This window comes from Trichechus manatus, unplaced genomic scaffold (assembly GCF_000243295.1).
Source record: "Trichechus manatus latirostris isolate Lorelei unplaced genomic scaffold, TriManLat1.0 scaffold00127, whole genome shotgun sequence".
Taxonomy (NCBI): Eukaryota; Metazoa; Chordata; class Mammalia; order Sirenia; family Trichechidae; genus Trichechus; species Trichechus manatus.
The window spans coordinates 667504-685614 of record NW_004444063.1 but is presented as its reverse complement, the minus strand read 5'-3'; the positions used below and the strand labels follow the sequence as shown (position 1 = coordinate 685614).

Genomic DNA, 18111 nt, shown 5'->3' with positions numbered 1-18111 from the left:
CCCAAATGAAGGGAAGCTATCATTTATATTTCCAAGTCACAAATGATGTCCATCTTCATCTATTAACATTCTCCAATGTGCATTAATAAAAATAAAAATGTCTTTCCCTGCTAAAGTTTTTGTATTTATTTGCAAGTCCTGGGGAAGAGTTAATTTGACAGTCATTTAGGCAACATCTGATCTTTATAGGACAAGAACCTATTTTTGGTTCTTGGCTTAAAAAAAAAAAAGTTCACTACAATTGTCAGTTGAGTTACCTTCAGAAGCACAAGGCTGGTAGGGCTGCTTGTGGAAGGGCTCATTTATCAGGCACAGATAGGGAATGTGCTGCTCTACATGTATGATTGTTCTTCACAAATGAAGTTATATCTTTCTAAAAGAAAATTTTGATAATTTTTGATGGAAAATTTCTGAACTAAATTATAAATGCTCTCATATTCTTTAATGCGATTTACTATGATGATCCGGTCATTGGTAGAACTGTAAAGAAGTGAGGCCCTCAGAGGCTGTTAAGATATGTATAACAGCCCAGACAGAACCTCCAAAGGAAAGCTTTCCCTGACATTCTGCCCCAATACACACACACACACACAAACATACATGTGCACACTCCAAAATAAGACCCCCACCTATACACTGATATGATTCCCTGCACACACCTGCATTACAGACCTTAACACATTTCACTGCAACTGTTAACCCATTTACCTCCCATATCCCACTCTAAGATCCTCCAGGGCAGCCATCACAGCTTTCTTTCTCTATCCCCAGTACCTGGCCTGGTGCTTGTATACACAGTGGAAGCAAACAGATGTTTTTGAGGAAAGGAAGGAAGGAGGGAGGGAGGGAAAGAGAGAAGGAAGGAACGAATGAAGGAAGGAAATGTACTAATTGAAGGCATGGGCTAAATGCATATGTGGGAATTTTAATATCATTTTTTCTTGTGAGAAAAGAGAGAGTGACTCACTGAAGTGACAAAGCAGAAGCAGAAAGGGACACCTTCCACCATGTTATATATCACTGTCTTGATTTCTTTGTATCAAGTTGACTGTCATGAGCACATCAAACACCTAAGCTAATTCTCATAAATGTGAACCCCTTGAGATTGGTAGGTGATATTTTTCACCTGAGTTTCAGCATTAATTGTGTGTACGTATTTGAAGTAAAATCTACCATCATTTTCAGCAGCAGGGGTCTGTGCCAACAACAGCAGCACATGGAGCAATGGGAACAGAGACGTTGGCAGGGCTGCATTCTGTCTTCAGTAACTCAAAGGAGGATGCTGTTAATGACTTACAACAGCCACCATGAGACTGGTTCTATGTTTGCTGGTGTGAGTGGAAAGAGCCCTCTGAGCACAAGTTTAAACCCAAGTGGTTCCAACTCTGAAAGGAGCTTCTACTCAGAAGCCATAAAGAAGTTATTTAACAAATGAAATATCACTGCCCTATGGCCATTAGACACCCTTCAAACTTGGAACTGAAATCACTCCCGGAGATCACATTATAGCCATATAATAGACAGGCCTATAAAATGAACAACAATGCCAGTGAGGAATGTACACCTCAGAACAATCAACTATATGAGACCTAAAGGGCAGCATTTGCCCAAAAGCAAAGTTTAGAAGGACAGTAGGGGCAGGAAAGCTGGGCAAATGGACACAAGGAACCCAGGGAGGAAGTGGGGAGAGTGCTGACACACTCATGGGTTTGCAACCAATGTCATGAAACAAGCTGTGTATAAGTTGTTGATTGGGAAACTAATTTGCTCTGTAAACTTTGACCTAAACAATAATAAAATGTTCAAAAAAAGAAAAATATCACCACCCTTGAAAGCCTCTCAGGAGTAATCTTTCTCCATAAAGAAAGTTTCATTTTTATGGCTCATGTGAACTGGGTAGCTTCTCCATGCACAGTCTGTTCCATGAACGAACTCACTGGATTCAGTCCCACAATTCCCCAGATAAGTCTCATAACTATTTTACTTTTTGTCTTTTAACAAAATCAGTCACTGACTGGACTGTCCAATTTAACTGAAAAATATTTAAAAATCTGTCTTATCAGAGAAATAACCAACTTGAAAGAATAATTTCTGTCACCCCAGTTAGTTCAGTCCCCACCTGTCAATCAAATCAGACAGCTAGCTGGCCTTTATGGAAAGATTAACTCAGCATGCTAAGGAAGGAAAAGTCAGACCAGCATTTTCCATGGAATATATAGCAGGAAACAGTGCATCCTTTACCTTGGTCAAAGGGCTTGTTGGGATTCCAATTTCTGAAATAATCATCCTATATAAGGAAAAAAAACAGAAAACAGAGATTAGATTTCAGAAAGCTTCTCACATAACTGCATAAAAACCTACCTTTTTCCCCACTCCCAAAACACAAAGGAAAACACTAACAGCTTAGAAATCGTTCCCAAAATAGGCATTCATCTGCAATCAAAAATATCAATTTACTTTTTAATTTCTTGTCTTTCAAACTGTTTATATTAAACACTCGGAATAGTAAAAACATTTCAGCTCAATATGGAGACAGCATTGCTCTTCTTGGTTTGACATATAAGCCAAGACAACTTCTAAGTGTAAGGTGTATTTGCTATCAATTACACTGCAGGTGATGCCTTGCTGCTCTCCCTTATGATTAAGCCTCTGTGTTTGCAGCAGCTGATAATTCAACTGTCAATATTTCTTTTACATGGAGACATGTAATGAGTAGTGCACAGTTTCAGTTTTCCAACACTCACAAGACCTAAAAGCAAAGGGCCATTGAAATCTTAGAATTAATCAGAGGTATACATTTGGCTTAGTACCATTTGTTCCAGGTATGTAAAGATAAAAAAATAATAAAAATAAAACAAAGGCTGGCCAATCTGATCTATTAATAACCATGTCTTTCTTGCATGAAGCTTACATCAGTTTATGCTCTGAGGCTAGACACTTCATTGCTTTGAAATTCCAAGGGTCTCCGTCACTCACTTCCTCACAGCTATATTAAAAAAACAAAACAAACCACTTGCCATTGAGTCAATTCCAACTCATAGTGATTCTACAGGACAGAGTAGAACTGCCCCATAGGGTTTCCAAAGAGCTGTTGGTGGATTCCAACCGCCGACCTTTTGGCCAGCAGCCGAGCTCTTAACCACTGCATCACCAGGGCTCCAATAGCTGTATTACCTCCTTCTAATGATCCTGTCCTTCCAAAAGACCACTGTCTCCTCTATCCCCCCAACTCAATGCCCATCGACCCCCATCGTTCCCTGACACACCCACTGTGTCAGCAAAACTGAATACAGTTTGCAAGGTGAAGAGGTATCACCCATGTACATCATCCCCACACCATCTTTAGGGTAGTTGCCCTTTTTCAGTTGATTTCCTCCTGAATACATCCAAATTTATTTTCCGTATGTGTTTTTGGTAGGTACTTTGCATGCTGCAGACAGTTTCAGAGAGCTGTCCAAAATGAGGCCTCAATTTCTCTTCTGGAGAAGTTAATTTACATCAAAGTGCACAATTAGTTTAAATTACTGTCTATGATGTCTCCTGCTGCAGTTTATCTCTGACATGATCTCCTCTGAATTTTATTGTTCTCTGTGTCATTCAATTACCTGTCTTTATTAGATCCTTGTTGAGTCCACCTAAGCCCTTAAACAAATTTTAGAAAACTGAATTTAGAGTAAAATCAAAACATATTGCATATTGGGCAGTGATTCCATTTTCCAGAGCATGAATAAACATGAACAGTTTCTTCTGGATCCTGGGGCCTCAGTATTAAATTATTTTTAACCCCAAGGAATTAGCCCACTTTGCTTTGACTGTAATTTTATGGCATTACTGGCCTTCTCACCCATCTGGTTAGGAAGTCTTTGAGGTCTACACCATGAAATACATGGAGACAGTTTAAAATAATCCCTCTGCAATATCTCTCTCCATTTACTATTTTAAACACAATCCTAATTAGTTGGAACCCTACTTTCAGAAACTCCACAGCTCGTGTTAAATAATTCTAAGTTAAGGTTGGATGGTAGGTGGGAAATTTAGTGCCCGATTTCTTGGTTTTATGACCAATGTGCTCTTAGCCCTAGACAATCATGTTACCAACAGATTCTGATGTTCCCCAAAGCAAGAGAAGAGATAACACAAGATGAACTCATTCTCACCACTGGATAAAAAAACAATGAAATGTTCATCCTTCCAACTGTGGTTCATCAGTGCCCTCTTCGCAGACAGATGACGGCATCATGTCCAATGGCAATTTGGAATCCTGTGAAATATTTTCTACTTGAACATGCTGTTCTAACACATGTTCTAATTACCCTTGGAAGCTTAGGATATGTGTCCAGCAGGGAAGGGCTGGAGCCAAAGACAAGTTCTTTTAATTTCACGTCACATTCTCCTTGATGTCAAAGAAAGGTTTGAGCAAGTCTCAAGAACTGAATATTCCCTAACGATTTTCACATACTTTATAACCTGGACGGAATCAGAAGCATTCTTCTGGACCTTGTCACTTTTCCAGGTTAACTATAATTGCCATTTTTTACATATTTCTTGGGGGAAAATCATAGTTTTAAATATACAGCCTCTAAAAGCAGATTATCTACATTAGAATATTTAAAACCCATGCAAATGCATTAAGACTGCCTAATTGCTGCCAAAATGTGAAAGTACACTTTGAGTGAAAACTTATTATAAAAAACAAGTCCTTCAGACAGCCCCCTTGCCCAGCAAGGCCAAACAGGGAAGGAAAATGATTCTCTGTATCTGACTGCCTTTGCCCTGCCGCAGCAAAATGGATTGCCAAAGCAGAAACCAATGAGCCAGGAGCTGAAAAAACCTTGGATATAACTGCTTTTGCTACAGCTGAAAGAGAAAACTCCGTATCACAGGAGCCAAAGGTCATGAACATGTATGAAAGTGTTCTAGGCCCCAGAGCCCACTTGGGGGATGGTCAATGAGCACAGGGTGGGGGCTGTGGTCTCTTAGCAGGCATTGCTCAGTTGAGGTCAGAGTATGAGATGCTGGAGCACATGTGACTCACTCTCCACACTGCCCTAGCCAGGTCCGAGAGGCCTGCACACATGGTGAGTCCAAGCAGTCTGGGGCTATATGGATTAACTCACCCTGCAGTCTGGGGGAATTGCTGGAGAAGCACCATCCAATTCCATGTAGAAAGAGCCAAAGACAAAGGAATGCCTCTTCTAGAGCTTCACCTCCTGAGAATTTGCTCATCCCTGTGTCCCACTTAGCACTGTGGATGCTCAAAAGACATCAGGACAGCTATCTATGGTCCTGAACCAACACTCCACCAATACCAGGGCCGATCATTTTTCCAGACCCTCAAATCCCTGTGGCACCAACCCAGCTTTTTTTTAATCTTATTTCCTATCTAAATAAAAAATATAGTGTACATTTTACATTGTCTTAAAACAAACAGACCCATGGCTTCCAGTGCTGCTGACAGTTCTATCAGTTTTCTAACAGTTACAATTCCCACCCCGGGAGTACTGTGCCTTCCCCACACCACATTGATACTGCATTATGTGAATGTGTGTTCTTGATGTGTGTCCTCAGAGTCCAGGCCAGATCCCAGAAAACTGAAGGGCTTTCAGAGCCCTGACCTCTGACCTTTCTTCTGGCCCAATAAAGTTGTGGCCTTTTAAAATTCAGAATGTAGTGAAAGGCATATTGGATGTGTCAGATCAAACTTGCCAGGCGATGTGTATCTGCCTGAATTTGCCTCTTGACTGGCAAATTTATTACCTAGTGATGAAGCTTTAAAAAAAAAAAAAGACTTGTAAGGACCACAGCAACAGTTAACTTTTAAAACATAAACCTAAATAGAAAGATACATATCTAAAGATGGTCATTTATTAAATTCAGTAACTACCACTAATGTATTATAAAGGCTAAGGAATGAAGGATGGCAGTGTTACTATATACATATATTTTATAGGCTACACTGCAATTAAGTCAGGACTCAACTGGACAGGGCAGAGAACAGACTTGAGGAAGTCCACTTCTCTGCACCATTTTGCAAATTAAAATTATCCAACTCTTTTTAGGGACTCTTAAAATCTGTAAGAACATATACATTTAAATGAATTTTAGACTTGGGCACATTGGCTTATATCCAAAGTCCTGAAGTATTCCAGGGCATCAGAAAGTATCATGAAAAGTCAGCATAAATATCATAGTGAGAAACCGACAAATTATCACATGCCCAGCACAAGGAAGAAGGGGGGCTGCTGGTGGTCGGGTAGAACACGTGTCCATCGGAAACTGAGCAGATAAAGCTTTACTTAACAGGTACCTAAAGAATCAGAGATTGGGAGCGATCATGGCCCCAATTATTTTTTGCGCTACACAGCTGATCGACATAGATAAAACCATATTTCCTCCCTTATCTTACTAACTTGATATCTCACTAGCATAGTATTGAATCCTGTGAAATTACTGGTGCCCAGTGGCTGGTGGAAAGGATTTTGACTCTTTGAGTTTTCAACTACTTTAGAGATATTCTATTCTTATAAGCATTCATAGGAAAGAAAATCGATTTTAAAATACCTATATATTACCCAAAGAGCGTTCTTCTCTACACTGCACCCTCCAAAGAAAGTCTCAAGCCTGCCTACCACGAACTGATACAAAAATATTGCTGCTATAATTTGGATGATTATGTTTCTTCATCATGGATAATCAGAACCAACTGAAAAGTCTATGGTTCCAGCCCATTTTGAATGGGAACCTGAATATTTCTTCTCCTGTTCCACAGCCCCAAAATGGCTGATGCAATTTAGCTCAAATATTCCCCAGGGACTTCCCTTTTAAGAGGTGTATATTTCAGTTCCAAGAACTGTCACAGCAGTCTCTGAGGAAGAAATGGGACGGCAGAACCAAACGCAAATCACTTTTGAAAGCCAACTACTCTGCTCCCGATGATGAACATTATGATATAATTTATTATATACCTTAAAGCTTCAGATGCTACAGATCAAAGACATTTACCTCACATGGAACTGATAGTTTCTCCCTCATACATATTTTAGCTAAGCTGTTTGAACCCTGCAGTTTCACCTGAGGATTACCTGAGATAATACACATTACCAGCCTATAAAGTAAATGGGAGTCTCATCTGCCTTGTCCACGAGTGAGCAATAGAGACACGAACAGAAGGAAGCAAGGTGAAGCAAGGGTTGTCCCCAGGCCACTGCAGATCAACACAAAAAGAGAAACCCTGCCACGCAAGGTCAGGTAGACTCAAGCTGGGCTTGTAGATGCTCCATCCTGGACAGAGGCAGCCCCACTTTACCAAACTCAAAACCCTTTAGAAAGAGATCAATTAAGGAACTGTAACCAAACTGCTCTCAAAGGATTCAGTGCAAACTAGTCTGGTTAATTTTCAGGCTACTTGACTGGGGAGAACAGGAAGGAGGGCTGGTTGTGGGTTGGGTGGGTGGGTGGGTATGAGGAAACTCTCTGAAATCATGATAGAAGTCACTAGAAAAGTGAGATTTCCAGGTTATATTATAGAAGTGCATCAGCTGTATAATGTAACATTTGTCTGTAATTTTAATTTATGTGCAGTGGAAATCCCTGTTAATCAAGCTGATGTAAGGTACAAAACACTTTCATTTATTGGGAAAGGAGCCAGCTTCCCATACAACTACGTCGGAGGTGTTTGTATTCCTATCTCTGGGCAAGCAAAGTGCTATCTCTTCTCACCTAGACTTGCCCCTTCCCATCCTTGGGAAGAACCCCAATAAGAATCCTTCTGAATGAAGTGGTCCAACCAGCTGGCCCCAGCTTAAACAGTGACTTGAGGTCTCCCATCCTTCCCTCTGTAGACATCATTCACGAGAACCCTGCACACCAGGGACTGGGAGCTATGCTCATTAATACGTCTCTATGTGCATATATCCCGCACATCCCTGGGCCTAGGCTACTCAGAGAAGGAGGGGGTCTTACTCACCTGCATATTCCCCAAGGCATCACTCAATAGCACATAATAAATCCTTGCCAAATTGTACCAAATATAAATTGTTGCAGCTTTATTAATATCCCTGTATCCCTGTGAAATTCCCATGATCGTCAAAGGGGTGTGTGTGTGCATGTGAAATACAGGTAGGTGTCTGTTTATACACCTACTCTAAATCACTTCCATCCTGAATATAGTGATTCTTTGATAAACTGGCCTGACATTTGGTTTAAAGTCCTGCAGGCCTTAGACAAAATGATTTAGAAAATAACAATATCAGTTGCTCTGCTCTTTCAATAAATAACCCACCAGTAAAACACAGATAATAACTGACAATCATACTTGTACTGTAACTAATGAGAAAAGATAAAGCAGCAAATGGACTGTTTATACACATTTGATAAATTGCATCCCCTGGATATACCAATGAAAAATAAATATGTGCAGTGCTGGTTCACTGAACTAAAACAAATATTTACCACTGAGATTTAGGATTTAGAATGAAATTTACATTTTATTTGGCAACTATTTTGATGCTATGTCTACATACAGTTGAAAAGTCAAAAACCTACCTCAACTTCCTGAGTACGAAAGCATTATAAATGAGGGGGAAAAAAAAAATAAAAGAATGACATCAAACAGTAGGAAGGAATGTAAACATTTTTGATAACTGCATCAAATTTTCAAATCATCAGAACATTAGAAAGGTCACAGCCAAATAATTTCTCTTAAATCACCTACCATCATCCCTTTGAAAAGGTCCCACCATTCACGAAGTTTATGGGAAAGGACCTTAGGTTACTGGAAAGAATAATCAAGGTGGGGAGAAATCTGAGTGTGCTCTAGTGAGCTATGTCATTACTGCAGAACAGCTAGCAAAACCATGATTACATCTAAATTCTCAGTCATGGTTACTTTCTACAAGAATTTCAGATGAGTAACTGCTTGTGACATTACTCTAAAGGGCTAAATTCAATAAAAATCCCAAAATGATATCAGAGACCAAGAGTGATAGACTTTCTACATTTCTTCAAAGAAAATCTTTTGCTTTGCAGTTCCCAAATAGCTTTAGGAAACCTAAAACCTGAGAAAGACATGGATTTATGATCTTGGGAAATATGCAAAACAAACAGGATTGTTATGGTCCCGCCAGCTGATTAAAGGATTATAACCATCACTTCTAATTCTATCCAGGTTATAAAGTATGTTGAAATCATTAGGGAATATTCAGTTATTGAGATTTGCTCAAACCTTTCTTTATATCATTACTTTTTGTCTGTCTCTGTCAGTCTATCTGGGTTGGAGTGAAGGGAGATGAACCATAGACTTGGCGTTTCCCAAATACAGAAACTGAGTCTGACGCTCCTTACCCAAAATACTCTTTGAATCTGGGTTTTTCTTCTGGGGATGTGAATGGGTATACGGTGCTTCATTTGTACTCTGACCAAGATAAGACTCAAAGCCACCCATACCCTTGACTCATTAGCAAAATTATCAAATTGTATGAGCTAACTAGGAACAGCTTCTGAATGTCTAGAAAGGAAAAAATAAACCGGTGCCATGGAGTTGAAGGCAAAACAGAGAGTATAAACAGGGCAGGCCTTGCAGCAGATGTGGGTTGCAGTTCTGGCTCTAGTGCTCACCAGCTGTGTGGCACTGCACATTCCACTCAGCCTCTCTAGGTGCAGTTTCCTTACCCATAAAACAAAATCTCTGCCACCTACCTTGAAGGACGGTCGTAACTATTTGCAATAATGAAGTAAAGTGCCTGGTATATTATCTGGCACAGAGAATTAGTCAATAAATAATAGACATACACTTTGATGTCCATCTCCAGAGGTTTATAACACTAGTATGTCCCAGGAACACTGAGGTAAACATTAGGTTTTGTGGAATAATGATATGTTAAAAATTTCAATAATGTGACTTCTTGCACATTTGAATCTTATCAATAAGCCCCAAGTGAAGAGAGACCAATTGCAACTAGGAAAACTACGAAATATTTTAAATGCATCTAATTTTATTAGTTTCCAGGGGAAAAAGTTCAATGAAATTTGAAAACTTGAATTACAGACATGTCTCTGTTCTTTAAAGGCTAGATTTGCATTTTCTAAGACTCAGTGGCCCCGTCTATTAAAAGAAGATGATACATATACCGTACAGCTGTTTGTACATTAAGGGAAATGTTTTGAACCATTGTAAGCTATCACATATCACATAAATATAAACAAATTAATTAAAGTTTAAATTACAATTAACCATATCCTGATGAGAAGACTGGATCTTCTCTAATGTCTGTCTAACCATCAATTTACGTGTAGAGAACAGATGGTGACATCCTGAAAGGGTCCATCTCATTGGCACGTCAAACAAGGAAGGCCCTTGCCATCTTGTAGCTTGTAGCATGTAAACCTGTACTTCACAGAAAGTACAAATTATACTGGCTTGAGGCCCAGCCTTGTCCGAGTATCACAAATTCCAAATTAATTAGTTCCCACAATCTTTCTGAGAATGTCAACAATCTCCCCTCCGATAGCTGGCAGGCCTCCATAAGCATCCAGATACTACTCTTTAGAGTGAAAATACCAACTAATAGCTGTTACCTTGCCCCTTCCTTCACACTCGTTATCCATGGGAGGTGCCAACCACAGGGACTGGTTAAGGCAGTGGTTCTGGGTATTGGCTTCATCTGTGTGGCTTTACAGACACTGATGCCTGGGCTCACCCTAGAGAGGCTGATTTATAGTTTGAAGTGTGGCCTCAGCAATGCGATATTTTAAAGATCCCCAGGTGACTCAAATGTGCAGTTCCCAGTGGGCTTAAGGAAGCCACACACTAACTTAGTCACAGTGACTGAGAGGTGGCCAGGTCCCCAACATGGATAGCAAACCACGTGCAACCCACCAGAGGCCTTCTCCCCTAGCTTCCAGAGCTCTCCAGAGTTGTTTCCTCTTCCACCTTCACAGGGTCTGCCCTCGAGGTGTCTCCATCTCAGTACACAGTATCTCTGTCCACCTGGCTGCCTAGACAAGATCCAAGCCACAGGCTGGACTCCTCCCTCTTCCTTCCCTTCGTCACTCAAGCAGTGACCAAGACCTCTCAGTACTCAGTCCTGGATCTCTCTCCCACCTCCCCATTTCTCTGCACCCACACAGCTTCTACCTCAGTTGAGACCTCTACAGTGTCTCCTCGGATCACTGTGACATGCCCTAACCGGCCTCCCTGCCTCCCTCTACCCTTGCCCAGGCCATTCTTTACACTGCTTCAACAGTGACCCTTCTATGTTTTGTTTCAGCTGTAAATGAACTACTTTTCAGTCCTGGAACACCCCATACCCTCTTTCACCTCCGAACCTTTGCATGTGTTACTCCTTCGCTGCCTGAAACACTCGTCCTCATCCTTCTTTGGCTAACATTTTACTTCTCTATGAAATCCCAGTTTAGACATTGCTTCTTGTGGGAAACCTTCCCTACCCTCCAATCCCACTATATCTAAGATGCCTCTGCTGGGTGACCTATAGCCACCTGTGCTGCCCCCAACTTAACCACCCATGCTGCAGTGGCCTGGCTACTCTTATGTTCCTCAGCTACACAGATGGCAGTCCACAGGCTAGGTCTGGGGATCTCTACCACTGAACCTCCAGTGCCCTGCATAGTGCCTGTTTAACCAGGTACTCAATAAACATCTACCAGATGAATAAAAAGGACAATTCACCTCTATTGGGTATTATGCCAATATCTTGGGCTGCGATTTCCCCAACTTCTTCCCCCTTTGGCTCAAAACTGCAGGCTCTATGACCTAGAAGTTTCTGAGGGAACTGAAATAGGTGGCTCCCTTATAGTTGCTCCAACTGGGGCAATAACTGGACTCTGGGGCCCAGTGGGGAAGTCATTGGAAAGTATCAGAAGGCTCAGCCAAGCTGTGCAGGAGGAGGGCAGGTGGCTTCCTGCCTGACATCATCACCCACAACTACTGACGGCCTGAGTCGCCGCTACGGACAAACCGTCTTTATGACTTGGGTCACCAGAGCTGAGCTGAAACTTGATGCAAAATTCAGGATGTGCATCGAGTTGAAGTACAAATGAGGGAAAGTAATAGTAATATTAATACTAATCATTTCAGTAAATAGCACCTACCATTTACTGAGTGGTTAAAATGTGCCTGGCACTGTGTTCAGCTCTGACAATGTTTTATTTCATTTAATCCTTACAATCACTCTGCAAATAGGTATAGTCAATCTATTATAATTGGGGATTGTAAGATTAGAGGGATAAAATTACTATATGAGGCCACACGGCTAGTAAGAAACAGAGCCAGGATTCATATTCAGATTTACCTGACCGCAAAGATCATGCTCTAACCACTATACCACATTGCCTTAATGACACCATGTAAAGGGAGGCACAGTGAGGTATGTGAAGATTGGAGACCCTGGTAAGAGGACACAAGGCTGGCTGAGCACAGAGATAGAACGGGAGCTATCAAGGGATGTGAGATGAGTGCACACAGCAGAGGCCTCCCAAGAGGCTCTCCTTACCTTTGCCCTGACCCTTAGTGTATATGAAGCCTCAGCTTTCCCACCTATGAGATGACTGAACAGCAAGTTCATTTCCATCTGTCAAGCACCTAGCCCCAGGAAAGCAGTCAGCACACCCTGGCTTCCTCATCTACCCCTAGCCCAGGCCCACCCTCACCAAGATGGCTCCCTGGGCAGAATCACGGTCTTCAGGCTTGCCAACGGCAGCCCGCCCAGGCAGGTCCCCATAGTGGTGCTTTGGAGCAGGCCAGCAGGAGAAGCAAGAGGAGGCCTCTGCCTTTGTGAGCTCTGACTGAACATTCACACCTGTCTGCCGCTGGCACGCCCTGGGGCCAAGTTCAAAGTAGATCATCCAACTCCAACATCAAAGCACTGTCTGGAAGATGTGGCTTTGGCACTAGCCATCTCTCTGGAAACCTACAGCTACAGACTTTGCATGAAATTTTCATTAGCTGCACAGCTAGGGCTGTTACAGTTCCCGCTAGCCTGCCATTCAGCCTCTTCTCTTCGAAGGAACATCTGGGAAGGGTAGCAATAAAGACTCCTTTCACTGTTTTCCTAAAACTGTCCTAGCAGCCACCCTGTCAGCCCTCCTCTGTGCCTGGAGGCTTCAGCCCTTGGACCACCTACATAGCAGATGCTTCTCATCAAAGATCCAGAAATAAATCTCTTCCAGGTCTTTTGTCCACTTCAAGCCAATGGTATCAGTCAGAATCTGTGAGTTCTCATTTGAAATTTGCATTTTCTGAAATGACATTTTCCCCGCAGGAAGCGGTAACCACACTGAGTAAGCCTGCCAAAAATGAACCCACACTCCCAAGCCACAATTCACCTCTACAATCACCAACAAGGCTTCCATAGAGAAGGTGGGCATCCTCTCCCCGAGGTAAAGTTATTGCACCATATAAGTAGATCAATCCTCTGATACTGATTGAAGACTCTCCACAAGACCCACACTTCCAAAGGTTGTTGACTCTGATGAAAACTGGATTGTGGAGACCTGAGCTACCTTTTTGTCACCCAACAAGCACTTATACAACTCTGAGATTGATACAACACAGTCTCCCACCCTCAGCACTGCTAAATGAGATGATAAAGATCCAGGAAACTTAAAAAGAAGACCACAAGGCACTTCAGCCAGGCCCTGTACTTGGAAACTTGCTCACCTGGCCCCTTGGAAAGATAGATAATGCACTTATGTCACATGGACAAGATAGAGAGCCCACAGAACCTATAAGATAACTGTCCTCACACCCAGAGCAATATGTGTGAGTGTGAGTGAGTCCCCAGTAGTAATTCAGGTCCCATGGTCAGGGGATCCATGTACTACTACATGAACACCTTGCTGTCCCATTCCTCTCCAGGGGGTTTCTGGCTACGTGCATTGAGGGCCTAGGACACCCACAGAGATGGAGTAAGGTTAAGTCTGGAAAGGAAGGCTGATGCCAGAAGGTGAAAACCTCAATGCCCAATGAGACATCCACATGTAATTCTATAGGCATTGGGGAGCCACTGGAGAGCTTAATTGGGGGTGACCCCATCAAACTGAAGCATACTCTCCTCTCTATATGTGGAATAGATTAGAAGGGCCCAACTAGACTAGGAAGAAGGACCTGGCAGTCTACTTCTGAAAAAACTAGCCAGTGAAAACCTTATGAATAGCAGCAGAACACTGTCTGATATAGCGCCTGAAGATGAGCCCCTTACATTTGAAGGGACTCAAAAATACAACTGGGGAAGAGCTGCCTCCTCAAAGTAGAGTTGACCTTAATGATGTTGATGGAATAAAGCTTTTGGGACCTTTGTTTGCTGATGTGGCACAACTCAAAATGAGAAGAAACACCTCCAAATATCCATTAATAATAGGAATGTGGAATGTACAAAGTATGAATCTAGGAAAACTGGAAATCATCAACGATGAAAAAGACTGCATAAACATTGATATCCTAGGCACTGGTGAGCTGAAATGGACTGGTACTGGTCATTTTGAATCAGACAATCATATGATCTCCTGTGCTGGGAATAACAAATGAAGAGGAATGGCATTGCATTCATCATCAAAAAGAACATTTCAAGATCTATTCTGAAGTACAATGCTGTCAGCAATAGGATAATATCCATACATCCACAAGAAAAATCAGTTAATATGACTCTTATTCAAATTTAGTCACCAACCACAAAGGCCAAAGATGAAGAAACTGAAGATTTTTACCAACTTCTGCAGTCTGAAACTGATCAAACATGCAGTCAAGACACATTGATAATCACTGGTGACTGAAATGTGAAAGTTGGAGACAAAGACGAAGGAACAGTAGTTGGAAAATATGGCCTTGATAATAGAAATGATGCTGGAGATCGCATGACAAAATTTTAGAAGATCAACGACTTCTTCACTGCAAATATCTTTTTTCAACAACATAAACACAGACTATATACATGGACCTCGCTGGATGGAATACATAGGAATCAAATTGCCACATCTGTGGAAACAGACAATGGAAAAGCTCAACATCATCATTCAGAACAAGATCAGGGGCCAACTGTGGAACAGACCATCAATTGCTCCTATGCAAGCTCAAGTTGAAGCTGAAGAAAATCAGAACAACTCCACGAGAGCCAAAGTACGACCCTGAATATATCCCACCTGAATTTAGAGACCATCTCAAGAACAGATTTGACACACTGAACACTAATGACCAAAGACCAGACAAGTTGTGGAATGACATCAAGGACATCATACATGAAGAAAGATGTCATTAAAAAGACAGGAAAAAAAGAAAAGATGAAAATGAATGTCAGAAGAGACTCTGAAACTTGCTCTTAAACATAGAATTACTAAAGCAACAGGAAGAAATGATGAAGTAAAAGGGATGAACAGAAGATTTCAAAAGGCAGCTCAAGAAGACAAAGTAAAGTATTACAACAAAATGTGCAAAGACCTGGAGTTAGAAAACCAAAAGAGAAGAACACGCTGGGCATTTCTCAAGCTGAAAGAACTAAAGAAAAAAATTCAACCCTCGAGTAGCAATACTGAAGGATTCTACATGGAAAATATTAAAAGAATCAGGAAGCATCAAAAGAAAATGAAAGCAATACACAGAGTCACTGTATCAAAAAGAATTGGTTGATATTCAACCATTTCAGAAGGTAGCATATGATCAATAACTGATAGCACTGAAGGAATAAGTCCAAGCTGCACTGAAGGCATTGGTGAAAAACAAGGCTCCAGGAACTGATGGAATACCAACTGAGATGTTTCAACAAAAGATGCAGCACTGGAAGTGCTTACTCATTCATGCCAAGAAATTTGGAAGACAGCTACTTGGCCAACCGACTGGAAGAGATCTATATTTGTGCCCATTCCAAAGAAAGGCAATCCAACAGAATGGGGAAATTATAAAACAGTATCATTAATATCACACACGAGTAAAATTTTGCTGAAGATAATCCAAAAGGGGTTGCAGCAGTACATTGACAAGGAACTGCCAGAAACTCAAGCAGGATTCAGAAGGGGATGTGGAAAGAGGGATATCATTGCTGATGTCAGATGGATCTTGGCTGAAGGCAGAGAATACCAGAAAGATGTTTACTTGTGTATTATTGACTATGCAAAGGCATTTGACTGTGTAGATCATAACAAATTATAGATAACATTGGGAAGAATGGGAATTCCAGAACACTTAATTGTGCTCATGAGGAACCTGTACATAGACCAAGAGACAGTCGTTCCAACAGAACAAGGGGATACTGCATGGTTTAAAGTCAAGAAAGGTGTGTGACAGGGTCGTATCCTTTCACCATACTCATTCAATCTGTATTCTGAGCAAATAATCTGAAAAGCTGGACTATATGAAGAAAAATGTGGCATCAGGATTGGAGGAAGACTCATTAACTATCTGCAATATGCAGATGATATCCTTGCTTGCTGAAAGTGAAGAGGACTTGGAGTACTTATGGATGAAGATCAAAGATAAGGGCCTTCAGTATGGATTACAACTCAACATAAAGAAAACAAAAATTCTCACAGATGGACCAACAAGTAACATCATGATAAACAATACTGAAGTTCTCGAGGATTTCATTTTACTTGGATCCACAATCAACGCCCATGGAAGCAGCTGAAGTCAAGAAATCAAAAGACAAGGGAATACAACAGAGAGTCCTGGACAGAACAGAAAAAAAATGTACAACGGAACTCAAATTCACATAATAAGACCAGAAGTAATGGTCTAAAAAAGACTGGTGGAACCCCCGAAACTACGGCCCTTTGACACACTATTAAACCAGAACTGAAAGCATTCCCGAAGCCCACTCTTCAGATAAGGATTAGACGAGACTCTAAAAGAAAAAGTAATACACATGAGGAAAGTGCCTCTAAGTTCAATCAGAGACACAAGACCAAATGAGTAGCTCCTGTCCAAAACCAGGATGAGAAGGCAGGAAGGGACAGGAATTGGTTGAATGGACACAGGGAAAGCGGGGTAGAAAAGAGGAGTGTGCTGTCACTTTGTGGGGATTGTAACTAATGTCACAAAACAATATGTATATAAATATTTGTATGAGAAATTAACTTGAGCTGTAAACTTTCACTTAGGTGTGCTTTAGAGCACAATAATTTTTTTTTTTTACATACCTCAAAAAGAAATAAAAAAGAAATCAAAAGACTTATTGCATTGGGCAAATCTGCTGCAAAAGACCTCTTTAAAGTGCTAAAAAGCAAAGATGTCACTTTAAGGACTAAGGTGTGCCTAACTCAAGCCATGGTATTTTCAATTGCCTTGTATGCATATGAAAGCTGGACAATGAATAAGAAGACCAAAGAAGAACTGATGTCTTTGAATTATGGTGCTGGTGAAGAATATTGAATATACCACTGCCAGAAGCACGAACAAACCTGTCTTGGAAGAAGTACAGCCAGAATGCTCCTTAGAAACAAGGATGGTGAGACTTCATCTCACATACTTTGGACATGTTATCAGGAGGGTCCAGTCCCTGGAGAAGGACATCATGCTTAGTAAACTAGAGGGTCAGCGAAAAAGAGAGAAGACCTTCAACAAGATGGCTTGACATAGTGGCTGCAACAATGGGCTCAAGTATAATGACAATTGTGAGTATGGCTCAGAACTGGGTAGTGTTTCATTCTGTTGCACATGGGGTCCCTATGAGTTGGAAGTGACTCGACGGCACCTAACAACAACCACTAGAATCATGGACAACAGTGACTAAGTTCACTCTACGTGCGCACAGTCATCACTTATGGAGCTCTTACTATATGCCTGCCCTTGTGCTAAGCCAGAAAACAGAGACGAATAACACCTGTCACTTACACTCATGAAGCCCAGGCTGCCTAGGAAAGAGGGAACCTGAAAGTAAGCGGGTGAATCATAATACTACCTAGTAAGTGTGGTCATAATGTAGCTACAGGAACACAGGGTAGGAAGCCACCAACTATTCAAGGGAACCAGAGCAAACTCTACTGAGGAAGTAGCACTCAAGCTGGATCTTTATTTTTTTTTTTTCTCTTTTTTTTTTAATTGTACTTCAGGTGAAGGCTTACAGAACAAATAGTTTCTCATGAAACAGAAGTACACATGTTGTTTTA

General features: G+C 41.3%; 1 protein-coding gene across 2 annotated transcripts in view; it reads right to left on the bottom strand.

The window, feature by feature from the left end:
• SPOCK1 (SPARC (osteonectin), cwcv and kazal like domains proteoglycan 1) overlaps nucleotides 1-18111 on the bottom strand; it is a 727447-nt gene that overhangs the window by 430645 nt on the left and 278691 nt on the right. Inside the window, exons 3-4 of one of the 2 annotated variants that reach the window (XM_012557936.1) lie at nucleotides 8545-8553; nucleotides 2242-2287 (exon numbers count right to left, since the gene is read on the bottom strand). In XM_012557936.1, coding sequence (XP_012413390.1) covers nucleotides 2242-2287; nucleotides 8545-8553 — 55 coding nt within the window. The remainder of the gene's footprint in view (nucleotides 1-2241; nucleotides 2288-8544; nucleotides 8554-18111) is intronic. The other variant, XM_004384690.1, reaches the window with a different exon arrangement.